The sequence below is a fragment of the Sminthopsis crassicaudata genome, chromosome 4 (genome assembly GCF_048593235.1).
Source record: "Sminthopsis crassicaudata isolate SCR6 chromosome 4, ASM4859323v1, whole genome shotgun sequence".
In the NCBI taxonomy this organism is placed as follows: Eukaryota; Metazoa; Chordata; class Mammalia; order Dasyuromorphia; family Dasyuridae; genus Sminthopsis; species Sminthopsis crassicaudata.
The window spans coordinates 387,759,223-387,785,697 of NC_133620.1; the positions used below are offsets into that span (position 1 = coordinate 387,759,223).

General features: G+C 32.8%; 1 protein-coding gene across 4 annotated transcripts in view; it reads left to right on the forward strand.

Moving 5' to 3' along the window:
* EDARADD (EDAR associated via death domain) overlaps positions 1 to 26,475 on the forward strand; it is a 98,512-nt gene that overhangs the window by 38,872 nt on the left and 33,165 nt on the right. For all 4 annotated transcript variants that reach the window (XM_074262469.1, XM_074262471.1, XM_074262470.1 and 1 more), the window contains one exon: positions 3,233 to 3,291. In XM_074262469.1, the coding sequence (XP_074118570.1) occupies positions 3,233 to 3,291 (59 nt within the window). The remainder of the gene's footprint in view (positions 1 to 3,232; positions 3,292 to 26,475) is intronic.

Consider the following 26,475-nt stretch of genomic DNA (forward strand, 5'->3'; position numbering starts at 1 on the left):
GCCACATGCTTATTTCAGCAAAGCAATTGAAATTATCAAGTTGTGTTTATCAGAATTTGCCTCACAAATCAAGAGGCTTAATAGATTTAAGGAAATGAAGAATGTTTTAAAAAAGGAAAATTGAGAGAGTGATACAGACACATAAAAACAGAGAGTAAGATTTTGGCAAAAGGCAAGCCTCAGTGTTAAAAGTTGAAAACAGACAAGAAAAAGTCAAAGCTCTGAGTATAGAGCTTATCATGCAAAATCATGGTTTCACTCTTCAAAAGATATTGTATCAAATGTAAAGATTTCCTGTTTTCAAGACTAAAGATACTTAGCATGTAAATGCTATGTTTAATCTCCTACAATTTGAGTTTTGTAAAATCTTAAATGATTCAAAATTAGAATGATAAATATTACTATGAAAAGGACTACTATGTTGGAGCTTTTACTTGCCGTTACTTACTTGATTTTTGATTTGATACATTTAAATATCACTTTACAAAAGTAACAAATTCTGTAAGTTAACAAAACTTGCTTCAATTTTGCATCTGATGAAAAGTTTCAAATTGTCCCTTTTATTTATATAAATTAAATGAACAAAAGTCTATTTTTATTTCACATTTAAAATCAGATTTCACTAATTCAGAAACTGAATTAGGATAAATAAATACATAATAATTTGTAGGTTTTAAGTGAAAGGTTAATTACTTTCACCTTCGCTAAATTCAACCTCATGTTTCTATGCTTCATTGAGGCATGAAGATGACTCAGTGTTCTCAAAGAGTGTGTCAGTGGGTCACAAGCTCTGGCAAGTCCTAACACACTTAGTTCTAACAAAATAGAGATTTCTTTGGGCCTGCCTAATTTAATAGATGAGTAATTTGTAACTATATATTTGTATATAGTTAAAATAATAAAGTTCTTTAAAAGTTTATTGTTAGAGGTAGGTTAAATATATCCAGCATAATTTTGGCTAATTTATCTAACAAATCCTGTTTCCATATATAATACAAGGATAATCTGTAGCCCAGCCCAAATTAGAAGGCTTCAGATTAGTAAATCAAAAATAGATCCAATAGACTTTCAATGACTTTCTCTAATGAAATGAGAAGGCTTATTATTCCCTCTTCACAGTTGTATCACTTGCCATTGAATAAATGCTGAGATTTCTCCTGTGGAAGTAATCAGATTTATTTGATCCAAACTGTTCAATAAAGTATGTGACTACTTTGTATAGGCAAAATCCTGGGATTTGGAGCAAAAAGTCAGAGGATTAATTTATGAAAAACAATTTTTTTAACTTTTTTTTTTAATTTTTACTGGCATATCAAGGAATGGGTAATTTCCATATTTCCAGTTTTCATGGCCACTGATGGAAAACCTTCAATCATTAGCTTACTAAATAGAAACATATTTTGAAATAATGGTTTGAGAAGCCTCCTTTCTGAGGCCCATGACAGTAGGAATTAGGGAGGTACATAGATAAGTATTTCCTTCAGTTTTACACCACCATATTATTAAACATTTTATGGCTTCCACTTTCCCTAACAAATTATTTCCTAGCCAGTACCCTTGCCATATTTTTTTTAGCATTCACTAAAAATTTGTCTTTATGCCAGGTCTCTGAATGATTTCATAGTGTATTTAAAATTACTTCACAATAATTCTGGGAGGTAGGAAGTATTATTATCCCCATTTTATAGATTAAGAAACTGAGACTGAGGGAATTTAATTGATTTAGGGTTGAACAGCTAGAAAATATCTAAAGATAGAATCGGAACTTATGATTTCATGTTTCTAAGCCCATATCTCTATTATCCACAATACTATGTTTATTTTAATAGTATTTTTAAAAAATACTAAAAAATCATACCTATAGAGATTTTAATATTTTGGGGTTTTTCCTTAACTTCTAAAAAAACATAATAAACACTCCTTTATCCACTACTATCTTGCTGCCTCCAAATTAAGTCTCTGTTATCAGTATATTGTACTCTTTTTTTGGATATGATAATATTACTTACCTACCAACTTCATTGCTACTGGTCTAATTTTAGGATGAGCACTCTTTGCATTCACATAGACCCCTCACCCATACTATTTTCATGAACATCCTTCTCAGACAGATTTAGCTTCTTTAGCCATATTAGAAATAGCATCAAAAGAACAACATGGTAGGACTCACATTTGAGCCACCTCTCCTTGTTTGCTTTTTAGTTTTGGGGGCTGTTTTTGGAGGGGGAAGGGAAAAAGAGAGAGAGAAGAATAACTAGGAATCTACATGAAGTACTTCAAATGCCTTATTTAAATAAAAGTTCCCATACTCAAATTGTTATAAAAATTAACTTAGGAATTCAGGAAAATGAGAAGAAAATACTGTGGATTTGTTATAATCACAATGTCAACAATTTAAGAGAATCATGACTTAAGTCCCATATCTTGGACCTATTGAAGGATGGTGTAAGGGAGATGCTAAAATATATGGTTCCTGTTGGCATGGTTCAAAGCTCAATAGGAGTGGAGAAAGATAACAAAAATCACAATTCCTATTCCTAGCTTATTTATTTAAATTAATAAGGGGTCTAACCTTAAATATGAAAAGTCTCATTGTCAAATGCCTTTACTTTTTCTTCAAAAATTATACATGTATATAATTAGTATAGATCTGCTTTGAATTTCCCAGCTTTTTTAAAAAGTAAAAATAGTTTGACAATATACACTCAGCCTCAGTTGCATGATATGGAAAGAAAAGACTATCTTTCAGTTATATGATTCAAGCTAAAAAGCTGGCTAAACCTTAACATTTTTAATTGATGTTATAACACATACAACGTGATATGTTTATCACAAGTTGTAAGATGTGAAATGAAGTTGTGGGTGGCAGAAATCCAATAATGAACATAACAACTTGAAGCAATTTTTGTAAGAGGTTATAAATTGACCCTCTAATCCCACCCACAATTCCCTTCTGTCTTTTAAGTGTTTAGAAGGAAACCACAACAAATCAGAAATGATATTGTTTTAATACTTTAGGGGTGAATCCCCAAAGAGCCAAATCAGAATGCACTCTCTAGTTTGTAATAGGAATAGCAAAATGCTGAGAAGATACCTAGTACCACTTGCTCAAACAGAATTTTTGGCAACAAAATGACCAAGCTCACTGAGAGTGCCATTTGTAGGAGGGATGGATGTGTGTCAATTATTTTGGTATTCCTTTATATCAAGTTTTGTGTCTTATTTTTCTTAGCTGAGGAATATAATTCAATCACACTGAAAGTTCCACCAAGTTCTGACATAATACATCAGGTAAGGAAAATATTTTAAACTATATTTTTGGAAACATTTTCTATTCTTTTGATGCTTCAAGTTTTTATTTCAACTAAGGAGGTTTGGGGTTTTTTCTCTCTCCTTTGGCTTCCTTTAGAAATAATTTTGAACTAAATGCAGAAATGGTAAAATCAGTTCAAATATAAAAGAAAATAGAAATAAACACTTGGAAAATCAATGAAGTAATTAAAGAGTAAAAATTCCTGCAATAAAATAAGCTCAATTATATTAGAAAAATATATATTTCACCAGAATTTTTATGGCAGTTTTCGCCAGAAGCAAAGAATAGACAGTAAGAACAATTGATTTTCTAAATAAAAATTAGTGGAATAATAATTTTGATTTTTTTGGGTTTCTTAATTTTTTCCAATTACATGTTCAATTTTAAACATTCATTTGTTTAAAATTTTGAATTCCTAATTTTCTCCCTCTTTCTCTTCTCTTCTTCCCTTTTCTCCCTCCTCCCTAAAATGATAATAGTCTAGCATAGGTTTTATATATATGTATATATATATGTATATATATGTATATATATATATATACATATATATACACATATAATTATGTAAAATATATTAGAATTGTGATTTTGGAAGGAGTAATTATATTTCTTCCCACTAAAACCAGCCATCTCTATGATTTGCCTTTCTTCTATTCATTGTGGCATTTAAAAAAAATTCATAATCTTGACTTTGAAATGCATGTATGTCTACTGATGAGTATAAATGATTTATTCTGTCTATGTTAAAAATGATAGTTGCTTTCATTCATTTTCTACTTGGTATAATAAAAAGGAAAAGTGTGGTGATGTTTAGTTTTTGTTTTCAGTCTATTAAAAATCATTATGATTATTTACAGTACTATATTCTAGGAATCAGAGTTTCACTATGATTAATAAAATAACCAGTTGGTACATGAATAATTAAAAACCAAGGACAGCAATAGAAAAAATTAAAGATTAAGGATTTTTTTTTTAATTGGAGAGGCTAGAATACTGGGTAGTATGCTAGCTTCAGAATCAGGTGGACACCTTGGGCACAGACTGACTGCATGATTCTGAGCAAATCATTCTATTTTCTGTATCTGCAGGGATCTCTCTAAGATTATTGCTTGTAGAATTAGTGCTTGTGTGAATTGGTAGAAGGAGATTCTTCTTAGCTAGGAGTTTCCCCAACAGTTGAAATTATGGGTCTAATCATGGAGGAAAAAAAAAAGTGTTATTAGTTTAGGTTTAAAGGAAGCTCAAATGAGATATATTTAATGGTAACAATTTATTCCTTTTGTGAATCAAAATACCAATGGGGCACACATTTCAAAACGCTCATTTTGGGGAACCAGAGAGTGAGATTTTAAAGTTCTTTTCTTACTTGTTATATCATTCTTTGCAGAATCAGATCTTAAGGATAGATTCTGTCCTTTTAGTGTAGTTTGTTTTTCAAAGAAACATCTACATTTGTTATCAAACAAGGAAGCAAAATCTCAGGGTGAGGTTTTGGTTTTTGTGGCTGATTTTGGTTCTTTTTGCATTGGTTGCACATGACTCACATAACTTTTGACCATAAACCACTTTTGTTATTCTGTTGTTCACTTGTTTTTCAGTTATAATTGACTCTGTGACCCCATTTGGGATTTTTCTTGGCAAAAATCCTTGAGGAGTTTGCCATTTTTTCTCATTTTAAAATGAGGAAACTAAGGCAAACAGGGTAAAGTGACTTATCCAGGGTCACATAGACTAATAAGTGTTTGAGGTAATATTTGAACTCACAAAGGTTCTTGCTGACTTCAGATCTGGTGCTTGATCCAGTGTACCACTTAGTTGCTTTCTATTGGTCAGCAAATGCTTTTTATTTTCAAAAATTCTTAAAAGGTCTTAGAATTTCAGTTTGATGAAGGAGATGATTTATGAAAAGAAACAGTTCTTTTATACTATGTGAAATAAAAGAATTGGTTTAGGGATATTCATGTTGATCTCTTAGCTTCTCATCATATTTTTGGTGTTGTCCATTTTAGTAACTTAAAACTCATTAGCAAAATTGTGCAATGACTAGCATGTGTTAAAATTATATTTAGAGTATTAAATATTTCCAAAAGCATGTCTTGCCTCAAGGTATGCTGGTTCTGTCCTGCACATTCCATAAACATGAAGTTAATTTTTAACAAGACAAATTTGTAGGTTTGTTTAGTCTTGTTTTTAAAAATTAGTCTGTAATAAATCTTTTATTATTAAATTATGATATTCTTGGGCACATAAACCACCTTGGTAATAAAATGAAATTGTACATTAATAGTGTAATAGGGACATTGTATCCTAAAACTTCTTGCAGTTAATGGCTACCTATCCTCTATAATCTTCAGACTCCTCCCTATCTTTGTGGTCTCTTCTTTCTTAAATTTTCCCTGTTAAACAACATTAACTGGCGTTAAGGAAACATAAACTATTTTTTAAAACTTCAATCAATCGAATCACATTTATTGTCTTTTGTTTTAATCATGTTTTCAATCCCCAAGAGCCAGGCTTATAATAAATACTAGAAAGAAAAAAACAAAAATTTAAGGGTCTCTGTTCTTAAGAGCAAGATGTTTTGTAAACTTTAACACATTATAAAAATGTGGAGTTAATTGTTATTTTGAAAATGTAAACTACTAAGGAATCTCACCTTATACAGGGAAGTTTAGCCTGAAGCCAAAGGGTAATTTTGATAACTGAAAAACTTTAAATTTTAGATTTGTTGTTGAGATATTCACTCATATCTGATTTTTTTGTGACCTGTGTACCATCCTGTCCATGAGGTTTTCTTGACAAAAATACTGGAGTAATTTGTCATTTCTTTCTCTGGTTGATTAAAGTAAGCACAGATTAAGTGGCTTACCTATTTCTTACAGGTAGTAGATATGTGAGGCAGAATTTGAACTCAGGTTTTTCTGACTTTAGGACCAATAGTTTATCCAGTGAGCCACCTAGATGTCTCCTAAATGAAAGATAGTACCCCCCCAAAAAAAATTAGTACCATACCTTGTTTGAATTGAGCAGTGATGGATTTAAGTTGTTGATTAATAAATATTATTAATTCAGATTAATTCTGACAGGAAATATCAAACTGATAGGTGGGGAATTCTGTTCATAGCTAAAGGAAATTGAGTTCACTCTCAACTCCAATATTTCCAATGTAGGCAGACCACAACTCTGAGCTTTAGTTTCCTTATCTATAAAATGGGAAACCTATCTCATCAGAGTTTATTATAAGGCTACAATGAAGTAATGTATATTGAATAATGTGATTATTATTGAGATTCTATGACTGAGAGCCAAGTTGGTGGAGAGAACACATGTGAATTCCTAGGCTCTCAATCAATTTTAACGAAATTCAGTCTCGGAATTAGTGCTTGATTGTCAGAACCCATGAATCTTGGGAGTACAACACATTACCAACCAAAGATAATCTTGAAATTCTCCAGAAAAGGTCTGGTTTTGCTCACACATGGGATGGAACAGGGAGTAGGCCAGGGGCAGACTCAGGCAGGCAGTGAGAGGCATGTTGAGCAGACCAGAGGAGATTGGGGTGTGGTCTCTGCTGGTAGAAAATTGCAGGGAGAACTTTACCACAGTGTGAGCTACTCTGCCCTGGCAGCAAGCCAGTAGATCAGCAGAAAAGCTATAAACACAAAGGGTAAAAACTATAACCCCAAAAGCTAGAGTCTCTCAGGACCTGGCCACACCCACCCAACAACCTAGTGACTCAGCAGGATCTCAGAGCGCAGCCACAGTCACTGCTCCCAGTGCAGATACTGCCTTCCCCTGCCACTGATTTCAGCACAACTGGTAATCCCAATGCAGCCTCTGGGTGCTGTCCCATTGCCACTTCATGTTGTCTGCAGAAGCATCTTGGAAATACCCTACTGCCCCCATAAGCAGACCATAGCTTTTCTTTTCTTTTCTTTTCTTTTTTTTTTCTTTTCTTAAAATGAGCAAAAAAGCTAAGCAGGCTTTACCTATAGATAGTGTCTATATGGAGAGAGAGCAGACTTCAAACTCTGAGGAAACTAAAAACAGTTTGTCTTTAGATCCAAAGATGGATATAATCTGGTCCCCACCACATAAGGTTCTCATAGAAGAAATTTAAAAGGATCTTAAAAGAGAGCTGGAAGAAAAATGAGGAAAGGAAAAGAAAGTTTTGCAACAGGGTCAGGATAAGACATGTAACTTATTAAAAGATAGAGTGGAAAAAGAAATCAACTCCCTGAAAAACAGAATTAGTGAATTGGAAAAGGTAAACAATTCCAAGGAAAACAGAATTTGTGATTTGGAAAAAGAAAATAATTCTTTAAAAAAAAAGATTGATGAAATGGAAAAAAATTCCATAAAATAAAACAGTCCATTTAAAAACTCAATTGGACAATTACAAAAAGAAACAAAAAAAGTAAATGAAAAGAATCATTCATTAAAAATCAGATTTGAACAAATGGAAATGAATGACTTGAGGAGACACTAAGAATCAGTCAAGCAAAACCAAAAAAATTAAAAAAGAAAAAATAGGAAAAAAAAATGTTAAATGGGGAAACAACAGACCTGGAAAACAGATCTAGGAGAGATAATCTAAGAGCTTAGGCACTATTTTTCAGGAAATCATCAAAGAGAGCTGCCCAGATGTTATAAAAACAGAAGGTAAAATAGACATTGAAAGAATTCATCAATCACCTACTGAAAGAGATCCCAAAATCAAAACTCCAAGAAATTTTGGGGCTAAATTCCAGAACTATCAGACCAAGGAAAAAATACTATAAGCAGCCAGAAAAAACAATTAAAATATTGAGGAGCCACAATAAGGATCACTCAGGATCTAGCAGCATCCACATTAAAGAATCGAAGGGCCTGGAATCTGATATTCTGAAAGGCAAAAGAACTTGGTATGCAGCCAAGAATAACTTTCCCAGCCAAATTGAGAGACTATGACTTTGTGGATATTGGTTAGTCCTTGAAATCAGAAAGAACTGTGTTTTCAGATATATATATATAGTCATTTCCCAAGCAAATTTCTTAATACTGTTAAGTTACAGGCCAGTTGTTGATCTGCAACACCAGAAATAATTTCCAATCTACAAGTTCCCTATTTGGATAAAATTCAACAACCCATATCATAATCATTATTATTAATGAAGTAAAAATTCCTAAACTATAAATTCTTTTAATATATGTCCCCCCAAAATGTAATTTTTCAAAATGTTTTTGCTTCTAACTATAAAAATCACTAAATGGCAAAATTAGGAATGAATATATCTATCTTGTCCTTTACATGAAGAATTCTGATTCTCATGCTCTACTCCATCAGACTATATTTGGCCTAGAATTAGTGTGCTTATTTAGGAACTAAAAATATAATACTTAAGCTCTTCAAAAGTCTTTTTATCTCAGAGCTGCTGCCTTCATTGTACAGATAGGAGCCTCTTAAAATGTTGAAGAAAGAGTATTTATAAGTTTCTTTTGGTAAAATAAATTTTGACTTGATGCTCAGCCTTCAGGGACTTTGAAGTTAGGCTAGATGAGAGAGAGAAAGTATAGATATGTAATTTATCATGAGGACCATATATGAAACTTTTCCATCTTAGTGGCAGGAGTCTTAGCTCAGTGCTCTACTGTCATATTTGGGAATCCAGGATATTTCTATGCAAAAAAAGGCATATGATTATGACTTTAGTGAAAGGGTTGGTATTATACTTAAGTTGAAAAATGAAAATTCATTGACACTCAGAAGTAGAAGGAATTTCATGAGTTATTTAGTTCAACCTGTGCCTGAACATGGATTTCCAGATAACAATATTTCCTTTCTTTTTTTTCCCCTCATAACTTTTTATTTACAAGATATAGTATGGGAAATTTTTAGCACTAACCCTTGCAAAACCTTCTGTTCCAACTTTTCCCCTCCTTCCCCCCACCTCCTCCCCCAAATGGCAAGTAGACCAATACATGTCAAATATGTTAAAGTATATGTTAAATACAATATATGTATACATATCCATACAATTATTTTGCTGCACAAGAAGAATCAGAACTTTGAAATAAAGTAAAATTAACTTAAGAAGGAAATAAAAAATGCAAGCAGACAAAAACAGAGGGATTGGAAATGCTATGTAGTGATTCACACTCATTTCCCAGAGTTCTTTCACTGGGTATAGCTGGTTCTCTTCATTATTGAACAAATGGAACTGATTTGGTTCATCTCATGGTTGAAGAGAGCCACATCCATCAGAATTGATCATCATATAGTATTGTTGTTGAAGTATATAATGATCTCCTGGTCCTGCTCATTTCACTCAGCATCAGTTCATGTAAGTCTCTCCAAGCCTTTCTGAAATCTTCCTGCTGATCATTTCTTACAGAAAAATAATATTCCATAACATTCATATACCACAATTTATTCAGCCATTCTCCCATTGATGGGCATCCTTTCATTTTCCAGTTTCTAGCCACTATTAAAAGGGCTGCCACAAACATTTTTTCACATACAGGTCCTTTTTCCTTCTTTAAGATCTCTTTAGAATATAAGCCCAGTAGTAACACTGCTGGATCAAAGGGTATGCACAGCTTCATAACTTTTTGAGCATAGTTCCAAATCGCTTTCCAGAATGGCTGGATGTATTCACAATTCCACCAATAATGTATCAGTGTCCCAGTTTTCCCATATCCCCTTCAACATTTAGCATTATCTTTTTTTAGCCAATACCAAATGGTTTTGTTGATTGTTGCTTTATAATATAGTATTAGATCTGGTACAGCTAAGCCACCTTCATTTGATTTTTCTTTCATTAGTTCCCTTGAAAGCCTTGACCTTTTGGTCTTCCAGATGAATTTTGTTGTTATTTTTTTCTAGGTCATTAAAATAGTTTTTTTGGGAGTCTGACTGCTATAGCACTAAATAAATAGATTAGTTTAGGTAGTATTGTCATCTTTATTACATTCACTCGACATATCCAAGAGCACTTAATATTTTTCCAATTGGTTAGATGCGACTTTATTTGTGTGGAAAATGTTTTATAGTTTTACTCATCTAGTTCCTGACTTTTCTCCTGGCAGATAGATTCCCAAATATTTTATACTATCAGCAGTTACTTTAAATGGAATTTCTCTTTGTATCTCTAACTGTTGGATTTTGTTAGTGATATATAAGAATGCTAATGATTTATGTGGGTTTATTGTGTATCCTGCAACTTTGCTAAAGTTGTGGATTATTTCTAATAGCTTTTTGGTAGAATCTCTAGTGCTCTCTAAGTATATCATCATATAATCTGCAAAAAGTGATAATTTGGTTTTCTCATTACCTACTCTAATTCCTTTAGTCTCTTCTTCAATTCTTATTGCTGAAGCTAGCATTTCTACTACAATATTGAATAGTAACAGTAAGAGTGGGCAACCTTGTTTCACTCCTGATCTTATTGGGAATGGTTCCAGTTTATCTCCATTACATATGATGCTTACTGATGATTTTAAATAGATGCTGCTGACTATTTTAAGGAAAAGTCCATTTATTTCTATACTCTCAAGTTTTTTTAATAGGAATGGATGTTGGATTTTATCAGATGCTTTTTCTGCATCTATTGAAGTGATCATATGGTTTTGTTAATTTGGTTATTGATATAGTCAACTATGCTAATAGTTTTCCTAATATTGAACCATCCCTGCATTTCTGGTATAAATTCTACTTGGTCATGGTGTATTATCCTGGGGATGATTTTCTGTAATCTTTTTGCTAATATTTTATTTAAGATTTTAGCATCAATATTCATTAGGAAGATTAGTCTATAATATATAACATATATATGCAAGTTCCTTCAAATAAGAACAGGAGTTAGGGTAGAGAAAATTCTAAACCAAATACTGGACTTCTTTTTTTTTCTTTTAATAGTTTCTTATTTTTTCCAAATACATGTAAAGACAATTTTTAACATTCATTTTTTATAAAATTTTGAGTTGATATTGCACTTCTTGAAAAAGGAATTGACTAATTAAGACAACTCTGAAATACCACTACATCTTAGATTGGCTAAAATGACAGGAAAAGACAAGGATGAATGTTGGAGGGGATACATTGTTAGTGGAGTTGTGAACTGATCCAGCCATTCTGGAGAGCAATTGGGAACTATGTTCAAAAAGTTACCAAACTGCATACGCTTTGATCCATCAATGTTTCTGATCCAGCAATGTTTCTACTGGGATTATATCCCAAAGACCTCTTAAAGGAAGGTAAGGAACCCACGTGTGCAAAAATGTGTGTGGCAGCCTTTCTTGTAGTGGCAAGAAACTGAAAACTGAGTAGATGCCCATCAATTAGAGAATATCTGAAAAAATTATCGCCTATGAATGTTATGGAATTTTATTGTTCTATAAGATATGATTAGGAGGATGATCAAAATAAACAGAACCAGGAGATCATTATACATGGTAACAGCAATATTATATAAGAATCAATTCGAATGACTCTTTCCAACAATGAGATGATTGATGCCAGTTCCAATGATCTTGTTATGAAGAGACCATCTATACCCATGTGGATCATAATATAATATTCTCACTGTTTTTGTTGTGGTTTGCTTGCATTTTGTTTTCTTACTCATGTACTTCCTTTTTTTAATCTGATTTCTTTTGTACAGCAAGAGAATTATATAAATATGTTTATACATATTGGATTTAATATATATTTTAACATATTTAACATATATTGAATTGCTTGCCATCTAGGGGAGGGGATAGGGAGAAGGAGGAGAAAATCTGAAATACAAGGCTATGCAAGAGTCAATGTTGTCAAATTATCTGTGCATATGTTTTGAAAATAAAAAGCTTTAAGGGAAAAAAAAGGGAAATTGACTTTTCTGAGCCTCAATTTTCCTACCTATAAAATGGGTATTATAATAATAATAGCAACTGCCTTAAAGAGCCATTAATGAGGATCAAATGAGATAATGCATGTGTTAAACATTTTGAAAACTTTAAAACACTATATGTGTCAGCTTTCTCCATGATTTAAAAACATTCTCTAAAAAAGCATATCTATAAGTTCTTTCACTGTCATTGGATGCAGCTCATCCAGAAATAGCACCTTGATCTCATTAAGGGTAAATAGGTGCTGGGAAAACCATCTCCTCAGTTATCTTGGGTTCATTTCCATTAAATACCCGTGTTCTAAACTTTCCAGCCTTGAGATTGTTATTATTAAAAGAAATAACAGAGATAAACAACAAATCAGTTGTTCTGACTTTTCTTTACGATTTATTAAATTTGTCCTGTTCACACTAACTAGTGTTCTGATACCTTTTGACATGTACTTCTTATACCCATTCTAGACAAATAAACCCTTTTTGTCTTAATTAGTATTCATTGATCATTCTAGCTTTAGGGTCCCATTGGACAAATCCACTTCTGATTATACATTTCCTGAACTATATCTTATATACCCCTTCTTACACACAAATCATTATTGGTAATATGCTGCAGCTTACTTACCCAACAATTTTCATTCCACTTAGCCTTGGGCTCACCCACAATTTTCATTTTTTAGAAATTGTAGTGTTCCATGATCTATAGACATATAGCATCATAAAGAAAATATTAGTGGTTAAAGAAATGAATCATTTTCAAAGAATAGCTTTAATCATTAAAATTTTTTTTGGTTAATCAAATATTCTCTACTTTATTTAGTCAGTATGTGACTATGAAGATTTTTCTTTTATATAATATCATTTGCTAAAACTTGCTTTTTCATTTCATATATGTTTATAAATTATGATTTTAACCTGCTTTTAAAAGTAGGCATAAGTTCATGGGACCATATGGGAAGAAGGAAATCAAGTATCTGCTGCTGTTACCACTCACCAAAAGAAAGATGTAAGATCTAGAGGAGAAGTTTGGCAGATGAGAAGAAGGTGAATATAGCAGCAAAAATCATCATTCATTCTCCAACCCAGAGAATTTAATGAAGTATTTGGAATGTTTGGTTACAGCTTACTAATGATAATTTCAGGGAAGTAGTAGGTCATGAATTTGTGCTATTTAATGTGGACCATTTTACTACAGGGGAAATTAAATATTTTAAAGAACAGGTATTAATAACAGATGGGCAGCTGCAGGACACAGTGATAAGGTACAAAAATAAAAAATTCCTGAGTTCAAATATAGCCTCAAATTATCTCTTTCTAACTATGTGGCCCAGGGTAAAGTCATTTAAACTGTGTTTGTTTCAGTTCCTATCTATAAAATGAACTAGAGAAGGAAATAGCAAACCACTCCATTATCTTTGTCAAGAAAAACCCAAATAGGATCCTCGAGAGTTGGACATGACTGAAATGACTGGACAACAAAAATTTAGTTAGAGCATGAAGTTTAGTTAATCAGTTTTTGCTTCTCATTTCTGTTTACTTTTGTTCCGAGAAGATGCTAAATCACATTGGTTGAAAGGGTCATTTCTTAAATTGAAAGGAGGTGAATTCTTAAGTTTTTAATTAAGAAAAAAATTAAAGTGTATGAGCCATCATTACTTTCATTAACCCAATATTCATGTCTTTTATGGAGTGCATAACATTTTTGAAATTCATTAGGTTCTTTTTAATTGGGTCTTTAATAGCCATTTCTAGTTTACATTAGTTGATGGATTTAATTGTATAGGTTGCTCAAAAATTCTCTCTCTCTTCCTCTTATTACTTCCATCCCTGCCACCTCCTCCTCCTCCTCATCCTCTTCCTTGTTGTTATTTTTTCTAGGTCATTAAAATAGTTTCTTGAGAGTCTGATTGGTATAGCTTCGTGCACTTTTTAAAAACTCCCTAGTGATTTTTAAATAAATAGAAAATTTGCATTTAATATCACATTGAATTTTAGTACATTTCAATCCAAGAAAAAAGAAAATTGAGACAGAGTCATGAATATAAGGCTATAGATACTGAATGTCTCAAAAGTCTTGAGTACAATTTTTAGTTATTTTGAGGCTAAAACTTTATATTTAAAACTTTTTAAACTTTAGTAGTTAAAACTATACTCAGATTTTTGAGACATCCTCCTCCTCATCATCATCCTCTTCCTCCTCCTCCTCCTCCTCCTCCTCTTCCTCCTCCTCCTCCTCCTCCTTCTTCTTCTTCTTCTTCTTCTTCTTCTTCTTCTTCTTCTTCTTCTTCTTCTTCTTCTTCTTCTTCTTCTTCTTCTTCTTCTTCTTCTTCTTCTTCTTCTTCTTCTTCTTCTTCTTCTTCTTCTTCTTCTTCTTCTTCTTCTTCTTCTTCTTCTTCTCTCTCTCTCTCTCTCTCTCTCTCTCTCTCTCTCTCTCTCTCTCTCTTCTCTCTCTCTCTCTCTCTCTCTCTCTCCTCTCTCTCTCTCTCTCTCTCTCTCTCTCTCTCTCTCTCTCTCTCTCTCTCTCTCTCTCTTTCTCCCGCCCTCTCCCTTCATCTCTCCATCTCTCCTTCTCCTCTTTTATGTATGTCAGATTGAATTTACAGGGGAAGTACTTTCTATAACACTTATGTTTAAACCTTTCAAGATAATTATTTAGCTAGCTTAGTATTTAAACTTATTTTAATGAGGTGAGGGTCTAATGTTTGAGATTTTGAAATTAAACAAATATACTTGATAACTCTAACATCTTTTTTTTTCTTGTGAAAGGTAATCATTTGATGAATTAAATATATATTCAAATTATTTTTGTCATAGAACCATAAATATGTATAACAAGCAAAGTATAATACAAGATGTCTCAAAAATCTGAGTATAGTTTTAACTACTAAAGTTTAAAAAGTTTTAAATATAAATTTTTAGCCTAAAAATAGCTAAAAATTGTACTCAAGACTTTTGAGACATTCACCCTTATATTCATGACTCTATCTCAGTTTTCTTTTTTCTTGGATTGAAAGGTACTAAAATTCAATGTGATATTAAATGCAAATTTTCTATTTATTTAAAAGTCACTAGGGAGTTTCAAAAAAGTACATGAAGCTATACCAATCAGACTCCCAAGAAACTATTTTAATGACCTAGAAAAAATAACAACAAAATTCATATGAAAGAACAAAAAGTCAAGAATTTCAAGGGAATTAATGAAAAAAAAATCAAATGAAGGTGGCCTAGCTGTACCAGATCTAAAACTATATTATAAAGCAGCAGTCACCAGAACCATTTGGTATTGGCTAAGAAATAGTTGATCAGTGGAATAGATTAGGTTCATAGGACAAAATAGTCAATAACTATAGCAAATCTAGTGTTTGACAAACCCAAAGATCCCAACTTTTGGGATAAGAATTAATTATTTAACAAAAACTGTTGGGAAAACTGGAAATTAGTATGGCAGAAGTTTGGCATGGACCCACACTTAACACCATATACAAAGATAAGATCAAAATGGATCCATGATTTAGGCAAAAAGAACGAGATTATAAATAAATTAGAGTAACATAGGGTAATTTACCTCTCAGACTTGTGGAGGAGGAAGGAATTTGTGACCAAAGAAGAACTAGAGATCATTTTTGATCACAAAATAGAAAATTTTGATTATATCAAATTAAAAAGCCTTTGTACAAACAAAACTAATGCAAAATTAGAAGGGAAGCAACAAACTGGGAAAACATTTTTAGAGTTAAAGATTCTGATAAAGGCCTCATTTCCAAAATATATAGAGAATTAACTCTAATTTATAAGAAATCAAGCCATTTTCCAATTGATAAATGGTCAAAGGATATGAACAGACAATTTTCAGATGATGAAATTGAAATTATTTACACTCATGTAAAAGTGTTCCAAATCACTATTGATGAGAGAAATGCAAATTAAAACAACTTTGAGATACCACTACACACCTGTTAGCTTGGCTAAAATGACAGGAAAAAATAATGATGAATGTTGGAGGGGATGTGGGAAACCTGGGACACTGATGCATTTTTGGTGGAGTTGTGAATGAATCCAACCATTCTGGAGACCAATCTGGAATTATGCCCAAAAAGATATCAAACTGTGCATATCCTTTGATCCAGCAGTGTTACTACTGGGCTTATATACCAAAGAGATCTTAAAGAAGGAAAAGGGACCTGTATGTGCCAAAATGTTTGTGGCAGCCCTTTTTATAGTGTCTAGAAACTGGAAAATGAATGGATGCCCATCAATTCTCCAATTAATTACTGGTTGGGTAAATTGTGATAGATGAATGTTATGGAATATTATTTTTTCTGTAAGAAATGACCAGCAGGATGAACACACAGAGGCCTGGAGAGACTTACATGAACTGATGCTGAGTGAAATGAGCAGAACTAGGAGATCATTATACACTTCAACAACAATATTATAAGAGGATGTATTCTGATGGAAATGGATATCTTCAACAAAGAAAAGATCTAATTCAGTTCCAATTGATTAATGATGGACAGAATCAGCTACACCCAGAGAAGGAACACTGGGAAATGTGTGTGAATGGTTTACATTTTTGTTTTTCTTCTCAGGTTATTTTTACCTTCTGAATATAGTATACCTAGGATATACTATAACATATTTAACATGTATAAGAATGCTTGCCATCTAGGAGAGAGGGGAGGGAGGGAAGGGAAAAGTCAGAACAGAAGTGAATGCAAGGGATAATGTTGTAAAAAATTACCCATGCATATGTAATGTCAATAAAAAGTTATAATAATAAAAAAGGAAGGGAAAAAGTGAACACAGAGTGCTAGTTATGAATTTCTTCTTAGTCATATTTTTTGAAAAAATACTGTTCCTGATTTCCCCTCTCCCCAATTCTTTTATAATATATGTTCTTTTTTCTTTTTGAGTCATTGAAAACTGATTATTCATGTCTCCCAAAATTGTTTTGTCTCCAGAATAGAATTCTTCTATTTTTAGCCTGATCCAGCCTATCCTCCTAATTACATTTTGCGCCCCTCCCATATTTTATTTTTCCAATTACATGTAAAGATAGCTTCCAAATTAATTTTTATAAGATTTTAAGTTCCAAATTTTTCTCTTTCCCTCCTTTCCCCCTTCCCCAAGGCAGCAAACAATCTGATATAGATAATACATGTACAATCATGTTAAACATATTTCCATATTAGTCATGTTGTAAAAGAAGAATCAGAGCAAAAGTGAAAAACTATGAGAAAGAAAAAGCACAAAAAAAGTGAAAATACTATATCCTTCAATCTTTATTCAGATTCTATGGATCTTTCTTTGGGTGTGGATAGTATTTTCTATCATGGATCTTTTGGAATTGTCTTGAATCGTACTCCTGAGAGGAGCTAAGTCTGTCTACCAAAGCTGATCATCGCACAATGTTGTTGTTACTATATAGAATGTTCTTCTGGTTCTACTCACACTTTACATAGCATCAATTCATGTAAGTCTTTCCAAACTTTTCTGAAATTCACCTGCTCATTATTTCTATAGTATAACAGTATTCCATTCAATTCTTATACCAGCCTATTCAGCTATTTCCATCAGCATCCCCTTAATTTCCACTTCTTTGCCACTACAAATAAATATTTTTATACATCCTTTTCCCTTTTTTATTTCTTTGGGATACAAATCCAGTAGTTATGCTGTTGGATCAAAGGATACGAGCAGTTTTATAGCCCTTTGGGCATAGTTCCAAATTGATGATTGGATTAGTTCACAACTGTACCAACAATGCATTCGTGTTCCAATTTTCCCATATCTTTTCTAACATTCATCATTTTCTTTTTCTGCCACATTAGCCAATCTTATAGGCATGAGGTAGTACCTCAGAGTTGTTTTGATATGTATTTCTCTAATCAATAGTAATTTCTTTCATAAGACTGTAGATAACTTTAATTTCTTCATCTGAAAACTGCCTGTTCACATCCTTTGGCCATTTAGAGATGGGAGAATGACTTGTATTCTTATAAATTTGACTTAGTTTTCTAAATATTTAGAAATGAGGTCTTTATCAGAAACACTAGTTGTACACTATATCTTCTTAAAAAGCCATATTCACTTCCTCATATAACACATTATTATAAATGATAAGAATCAATTGTCTTAAACATGATGGCAAATTTGTTCCATTTCCTGTCTGTTTGTTTAGTATCCTCTTTCATTTCATCTTCCCATAGTCTCAAGTGATCTGGTTTAGTTGGGTCTCATTCCAAACTTTTTGCATATATCTTTTCTCTTTCACTGTTTCTTGTTGTTTTCTGAGATGATACTATAAATTATTTTTAAGTATATTCTTCTGTAATGTTTTGCAGACAAGTTAGTACTTTAAGATGGTGAATCTCTTCTGCAATCCTAATTACCTGCAAGGAAAGTGACAATTTCTAGGTTCCTTTGTCATGTTCATGTAGCACTTGTTTTTAGTGGATGAAACTTGTATATGACAAGGTGATAGTCAGGGTCAATATCTTTACCTTTATTTGTTGCTCAATTTTCAGTCATTGCTTGTCTAAGTAGATCATATGAGAGCTGTTATAACTGCATATAGTGTATTCTCATATTTTCCTTTCTGTTCCATTAGAGTTGATTTTTATATTTTCTTTTTTAAAAAAAATAATGTGACTACATAGACTGCTGATTCAAAAATTATTTTCACATCATTAATAGCTTTCTGTTTTTAAAGATACAGTAAATAGTAAATGCCTTTCTTTAAATACTATTTTATATTTATGATCAGAACCTTTTCAGTACTTTCTTGACAAAAAGTATTATTATAAATAAGACTTTTGAGTCATTTAGAAGTCTTCAAGCTCTTTCATTTCTCAAAACCAACTTATATTTTGAACATTTTTCCTTATAATTCAGATTATTCAGTATTACGGTGTAGATTATTGGATCTTAGATTCATAGGATTTAAAGTAGTAAAACACCTTTAATTCTACATTTGAGGAAATTTAGAATTAGCAAGGTTAGTTGACTATTAAAGTCAAGCAGTTAGCGATAAGCACAGGTTCAACTTGAACCCAGATCTTGATTCCAAATCTTTGGTTCATTCTACTGCAGCATTATCTTGTCAAATTTGTCATAGAATTTCCATACTTTTTTATGATTTAAGGTTTTATTTTTAGGAAGAAATTTCAATTTTTATGTAATCCATTTCCTCTTTTTGGAAAAATATCTTGCACTTATAATACCAACAGTTTGGTATTATATTATTAAGAACATTTATAAATGCTCTTAAAACTATGCAATGTTTTGCTTTCTTTGTCTCATTTCTTTGCCACTATCACTATGGAAATAGAAGAAGAAATACACAGAACTGAAAAATATTTAGTGTTTTTCTTTGTTTCATATATTGCTATACCAAAAACATTCATCATCTAGTAGTTAATTTACTGGGCTGAGCTTTTCTATACTTATCTAGGCTGGTCCTAGAATAATAGACTGCCTGTCATTAGGACCATGTAGGAAGCTTTTTTTAACTTGATAGAATACAACTTAATAGATTTATACTCCACTAACATAACTTTCAGTAATAATAATAATAACTTATATAGTATTTTACATGTTATTTCATTTGAGCTTCACAAAAACTATAAATAGTAAATAGTGTGTAAATAGGGATTAGACACATTATTACTATTATCTTATGTTTTACAGATGAGGAAACTGAGACCCATACAGTCTAAGCAATCGCTCATGGGCACAAAGCTTTATTATTGTTCTTATTGTTGAGTCATTTCATTCATGTCTGATACCTCATGACCCTATTTAGGATTTTTTTGTGTTTGCCATTTTCATCTCCAGTTCATTTTACAGATGAGAAAACTTAAGCAAAAAAGGTTTGCTCAGGATCACACAGCTAGTAAGGGTCTGATGCCAGATTTGAACTCAGGAGGATGTATTCCTAATTCCAAGCAAAGCAATCTTTGCACAATGGCACCTACCTATTGTCAATGTCTGAGATACAATTTTAATCTTAGTCTTCCCGTCTCTGGGTTTAGCATTCTATTCATTATACCCTATTACCTTCTGAGAAGAGAGTGAAGTATCAAAGCAGAACTTTTATGATGTACATAACTATATCTTAATTTACAGGCCTGTTCTTTCATTCTTTTTCTGTAGTCTGGTTTTTTTTTGTTTGTTTGTTTTTAAATAAAAGATAACTACAGTGGAAATAGATACTACAGTGGAGAAAGCACTAAAATTGAAATCAGGTTTGAATCCTAATGACTGCTTAGTGGCTATATGACTTTAACTCTTGTTGCCTTAGTTTCTTGATCTGTAAATCAAATAACATGATCTGTAGGGTATCTTCTTAGCCTTAAATCCTATAAATAAAATTCATTATAGTAAATATAGTACAAAATAACTGATTCAACTATAAAAGAGACATTTCATTGTATTATGACATAGTGAAGTGGTTTTTAAGATCTTGGTTAATTATATAACTAAAATTACCTGCATGACAGCTCCGTTTTTGGTGTATCCAATAGATGTAATTAGATGATAAAATAAAAGTCATTATTACTACTGTCTGTTATCATTTCATTCTTTTGGCTCATTCTTTCAATAATTACAGAGACAATTGGTCTCTCATTCTTTCCTGCCCAGATATTCTTTCATTTCTCTTCCTCTAGTTTTGCAAATAGCTTAGACAAATGGCAGTTGGATAGTGTTCTCAGTCATTGGTATAGGAAAATATGCCAGAGAAATCAAGTCTTTCCCCTAAAAATTAATAGAGCCTTGGCTTCAAGGTTAGCTCTATAAATGGGCTACCCATTAAATTTCTCCTATCCTCATGGTCCACATTGGTAAAAGAGGAGGTTGGATTAGACAATATCTAAGGTCCCTTTTTGCTCTAAATCTGTGATCCTAGTTCAACAAAGGAGGGAGTCTTCAATAATTTATTATTTAGATGAGATGTGACAAGAACAGTAGGGATAACAAGAATAAGGACTTCTCATCAGGCAGGAGATAGGATGGAAACAAGTTTGACGGATGCTAATGGTCATGTTCTGACAGTGGTTTAATCCATTTATAGGAATGAACCATTTTGACCATAAAGGAAAGTCTATTCCTTCAAGCTTCTTTATTTGTCTGGGTCAAATCAGATGGAAAAAACAATTTTTTGGGGGGAGGATAGCCCCCCTTTTTCCCCCTGAGGCTGTGGTTAAGTGACTTGCCCAAGGTCACACAGCTAGGAACTCTTAAGTGTCTGAGATCAGATTTGAACTCGGGTGCTCCTGAATTCAAGGCCCGTGCTCTATCCAGATAGCCCCCTTTTAAAAGGTTTTTTACATAGTCTTATTCTGAGTCTAGGAAGATAGATAAATCTTTACTTTTCTTCCATTATAACAACTTCAAATGTTTTCTTTTTATTCTCAAAACTCAAATGAGTTTGAACTGGCATATTAAATCTAAATATGAATATAAAAATGATAATAATAAATTATTCCAATTTCTTGCAGCAAACGACATTCTCTTACACCTTTAAAGGCTATATTGTTTGTTTAGCTAGGTGTGAGCAATTTTCCAAAGTTCTTGAAGGTTTTCCTTTTTTTAATGGACCTGTGCTTACATAGGTGTGGGCAGCTCTGAAGAGGAACTAAAGAATGTCACTTCTCTGCAGTTAGAATTGCCTGCAGACAATGGGAGGTTAAGTGACTTACTGAGCTTCTCTCAGCTAGTATATGTTAGATATAGCACCACCCACCATGTTGTCTGTCTGTTTAAGGTTAGACCTGTACCACTTCATAACTGATGTATGATTAGGTATATAATGTTCACCATTTAACTTATGTGCTTTCATAGTTTAGAATGAATTATATTGAAAAATACTTCCCTGAATGGTAATAATATATTTACTAGACATAGTAGGAGAGAGATGGGATGGGGAAAAGTTCAACTTTGAAAAAAAAAATGTTTAAATTGTAATGTAAGTAGCTATTTCATTTGTTTAAATTGAAAAAATAGATGAATTAATAAGGAAGAAAGAGAAGTTAAGAAAGCTAACTAAAATAACTTCATGTTTTAAATAAATAGAGGTCAGCTGGGAATGAGGTGATAAAGAGAGCTACTTTCTCACTCTTTCAAGTGAGAAAGAAAACTATTTAAATGGAGATCAAAATGCTATTAGGGTGAAGAAAGTTAAGAATGGGAATATAAATAGAATGAAATTGTGAGTCAACACATAGAGCGTAAAAAGAATTGACAAGTAGCACTGACGATCTAACAGAATTGGTTTTTTTTTTTAAGAGTTATTTTAAGTGAGTTTTTGTTTTTTTGTCTTTGTTTTAACAGTTTCATTGTTTTCCTTAGTATCCCTTTCTCTTCCCCTTCCAGAGAGCCAACTCTTACAGCCCCTTTGAAAGAAGGTCTCAGGCTCTCCCCTGGGAAAAACATTCCTTTCCTAGACAATGTCCTTCCCAAGTTAAGTGGTCTCATTCAATTGGAGATCTCAGTCTGATTAAGTGGCTTCAAACTCCAAGATAAATAATCTCTTTTCAACTGGAAATTTAGGCCTGGGGCATTGACAACATTGAAGGAATCTCTTTCAAATCTTGAATGAGAGCCCAAGCTTCAGACTACTAATAAAAGACAACTCTGAATTCCAAATCTTTGCAGAAGTCCAAACAGGAATTTGCTTTGCCAAGGAAGCTCTCTTCTTGGCAAGGCTACATGCCAGGACTTTTTGCCCACTGTGAAGATATTCTCTTCTCAGTGTTAACCTTTTTTATCTTCCTGACAGGAGAAATTCTTGCCACTGAGAAGTCTGAAAATTCCCTTTTCTTGCCACAGAGTTTTCAGGTTTGCGAACTCTTTTGAATTGGACCTGAGCAGAGGAGATTCCCCACCCCAATTCTCATACCTCTTCAATGTCACTAACTTCATCATTTGCATCTCATCAATATAATATCATTTCTTACAGCACAGTAATATTCCATTACAGTCATGTACCACAATGTGTTTAGCCATTTTCCAGTCAATGGGTATCTACTTTGTTTCCAACTCTTTCTCTCATAAAAGTACTGTTATAATATTATATACTAATATTATAAATAGAAAGGCTTATTAATGGAGTCTCTGGTTAAAAGAAGCTAAAAATGATTACAAATTGCTTTTTAAAAGGTAGTATCATTTCATGGTTCTATCAACAATGTATTAGTGTGCCTGTCATCTTACAACTATTCCAACATTAACAATTGCCTATTTTTATCATCTTTGCCCATTTTCAGGGTATAAATTAAAACCCCAGCATCTCAGCATAGAAATTTAAGATTTAGAAGAAACCTTAAATGCCATCTAGAGGGGTCTTGACCCCAACTAATTGGCAAGTTGTCATTTAGGGTTCATTTTTGAACATATTCAATGATGAGGAACTCATTATATATAGATCATTACCCCCCCAAACCTCAATATATTCTATTTTGGGAGTAGCTATAAGTCTTTCCTTAGATTTAAACAAAACCAGCTTCCCTGTATCTTTCACCCATTAGTTATAGTTCCTTCAGAGTCAAGGAAAAAGAGTTTAATCCATTTTTAATATTACAGGTCTTCAGTCATTTGAAATTTGCTATACTCCCATCCCAAAAAGGCTTCTTTTTGCAAGCTAAATATCCCTAGTTCCATCAGCCAGCACTTAAATGACAAAGTTTTAAGTCCTGTCCTCCATTCTAATCTCCAACTTTGGATATTATTCATCTTATTATATTCATGCCTTCTAGGCATGGTTTGATTATGTCAGAATACAAAATTGCCATTTCCTTTATTCTCCACACTACATTTCAACCTAATGTCACATTAACCTTTTACAGATTCTTCTTTTATTTCTGACTCATAGATTTCTCAAAAGATTCTGGATTTCTGGTGTGTTTTTTTTTTAATATGACATGGGAGGGGTAGTGTCTTCACAAAGCCCTTTTCTAATGACTCATTGCTATTTGGAGGTAACTCCTGGATTCTTGAAGGCTCTTTTAAGTTGGGAAGATTTGAACATGAATCTTAGCAATAAGTGGAGCCAGCTATTAAAGGATCAGTTTAGAGAAGAACAAGAAATTCATCCCTAGTTTGCTCCTATATGATGAATTCTTTGTCCACAGAAACCTTGGAAACACAAAGAAAATGAAAAATGTGCATTGACAGGATTACATTATACCAAACTGGGCTCAGAATTAAATTAGAGTGTAAGCCAGATTTAATTTGGAAAACTATGCAAGTCTTTCAATTTCTTATTCCTGCAAAAGACTCTCATACTGTTTATTCTTCCACTGATATTATATACATATATATATACACACACACATACAACCTGGAATAGTGAATATAATACAGGTTTTGCATTAAGGAAGTTTTGAATCCAAATCCTGCCTGTAACATTTACTACATTTGGGAATATGGGAACAAACAGCCACAGGCAATTTAGAAAGACAACTCCTAAGTCATAGATGGGATGCAATTTTAATTGGTTGAAGGAATTCCTATGCAGATAATTCCATCCCTTCCTTCTTCCCTCCCTTCCTAAAAATCTTCAGTGGCTTCTGCCTTTGGAGACATCTGTTTGACCTTCGAAATGTCTTTGAGCCTCCTACCTTTCTAGGTTTCTCATAGATTATTTCTCCTCTTACTTTAAGTTCTATCCAAATTAGCCTTCTTGCTGATCCTCCTCCATAACATTCCAATTTTTTCCTCTATAGTCCTCCATATTCAGGCTGACCTACATGCCTGGAATGCACTCCCTCAATTTCTTCCTAGAATGCTCAGCTTCCTTTAAAAAGTTCAACTAAATGCTACTTCTAGCACTTAAGAATGATCCCATTCTGCATAGAAAAGACAATTACTAAATGTGATTTTAAATAGACAAGAAAATTGGACCCCCCCCAAAATGAGTCTCTTATATAGTTAATTGCTTTTCTCCACCCTGCACCATCACCTGCAATAGCCTGCTGGTTGGTCTCTCTTTCCCTATTTCGTTTCTTTCTCCATTCAGTTCTCAAAATGATCTTCCTAAAGGTCAGACCTATCTGTCTCTGTCTCTGCCTCTGCCTCTGTGTCTCTGTCTCTGTCTGTCTGTCTGTCTCTCACCCACAGATACACATACACAGTGCCACTGAATAAATTCGAATGACTGCTGCCTGTCATTTCCAAGATCAAATACAAAATCCTCTGTTTAGCCTTCAGAGCTCTTCATAACCTATCCTTTCATCATCTTTCTGGTCTTCTTATACCTTATTCTCATATCCATGTACTCTGTGATCCAGTAACATTATCTCCTTGCTCTTCTTTGTACAAGATATTACATTTCCCAATTCTGGGCAGTTTCACTAACTGTTCTACCCATAAATGGAATTCTCTACCTTTTGTTTCCTAAATACTAATAAAACAGAAGATAATACTAAAAAAAATTTCCCCAAAGGATATAAATTCCTTGAAAGGCAAGAACTGGATCTCATTTTTGTCTTTATAAATGGTACCTACACCATTTCTCAAACCTAGGTGCTTAATAAATGCCTATTTATTGATAAGAAAATATAAAATTTATACAATGTAATTTAGATTTGAGGTGGGTTCTAGTAACTGAGAAGATCAAGATAGTGTAGATGGGACTTGAAGCAAACCTTGAAGAAAGCAAAGAGTTCTGAGAGCCAAGCTTGAGGGAGGAAGAGCATTACAAGCATGAGACATAATTTGTACAAAGCCTTGGAGCATAAGTAATATTGTTGAGGACCAGTGTACTTCTGCTGAAAGTTGGACTAGAAGGGCAGAAATCAAGAGGACCTGAGTTCAAATATGGCCTCAGACACTACTAGCTATATGACCCTGGACAAGTTACACCCCACCACTACCAAAAAAAAAGCAGGACTAGAATCAATATGAAACTAAATAGAAATGGACCCCTCATGCTGCTATTGACATTATTATTATTATATATGTTGTATTTATTTTTAATTATTTTATTGAACATTTCTCAATTACAGCAATAAGTTTGATACCTCTCAATGAAATGGTACCTTCCAGTTCAAAGATTCTGTGATTTTTATAACTTAACATATGGTTCTAATTTTTGCTGTCTTACTTTACATTGGATCAACATTATTCTTAGATATAGTAGAAATCCTTATGTGTTTAAGATGGGTTTATTTTCAGTCGTACATGGATGGTAAAATCTTGGGTGGAATTTCCACTGATGAAAATCAGTGACTCATGCATAACATATAGGGTTTTTTCCCCAATCAAAAAATATTTTTCTCTCTCTACTACACCCCC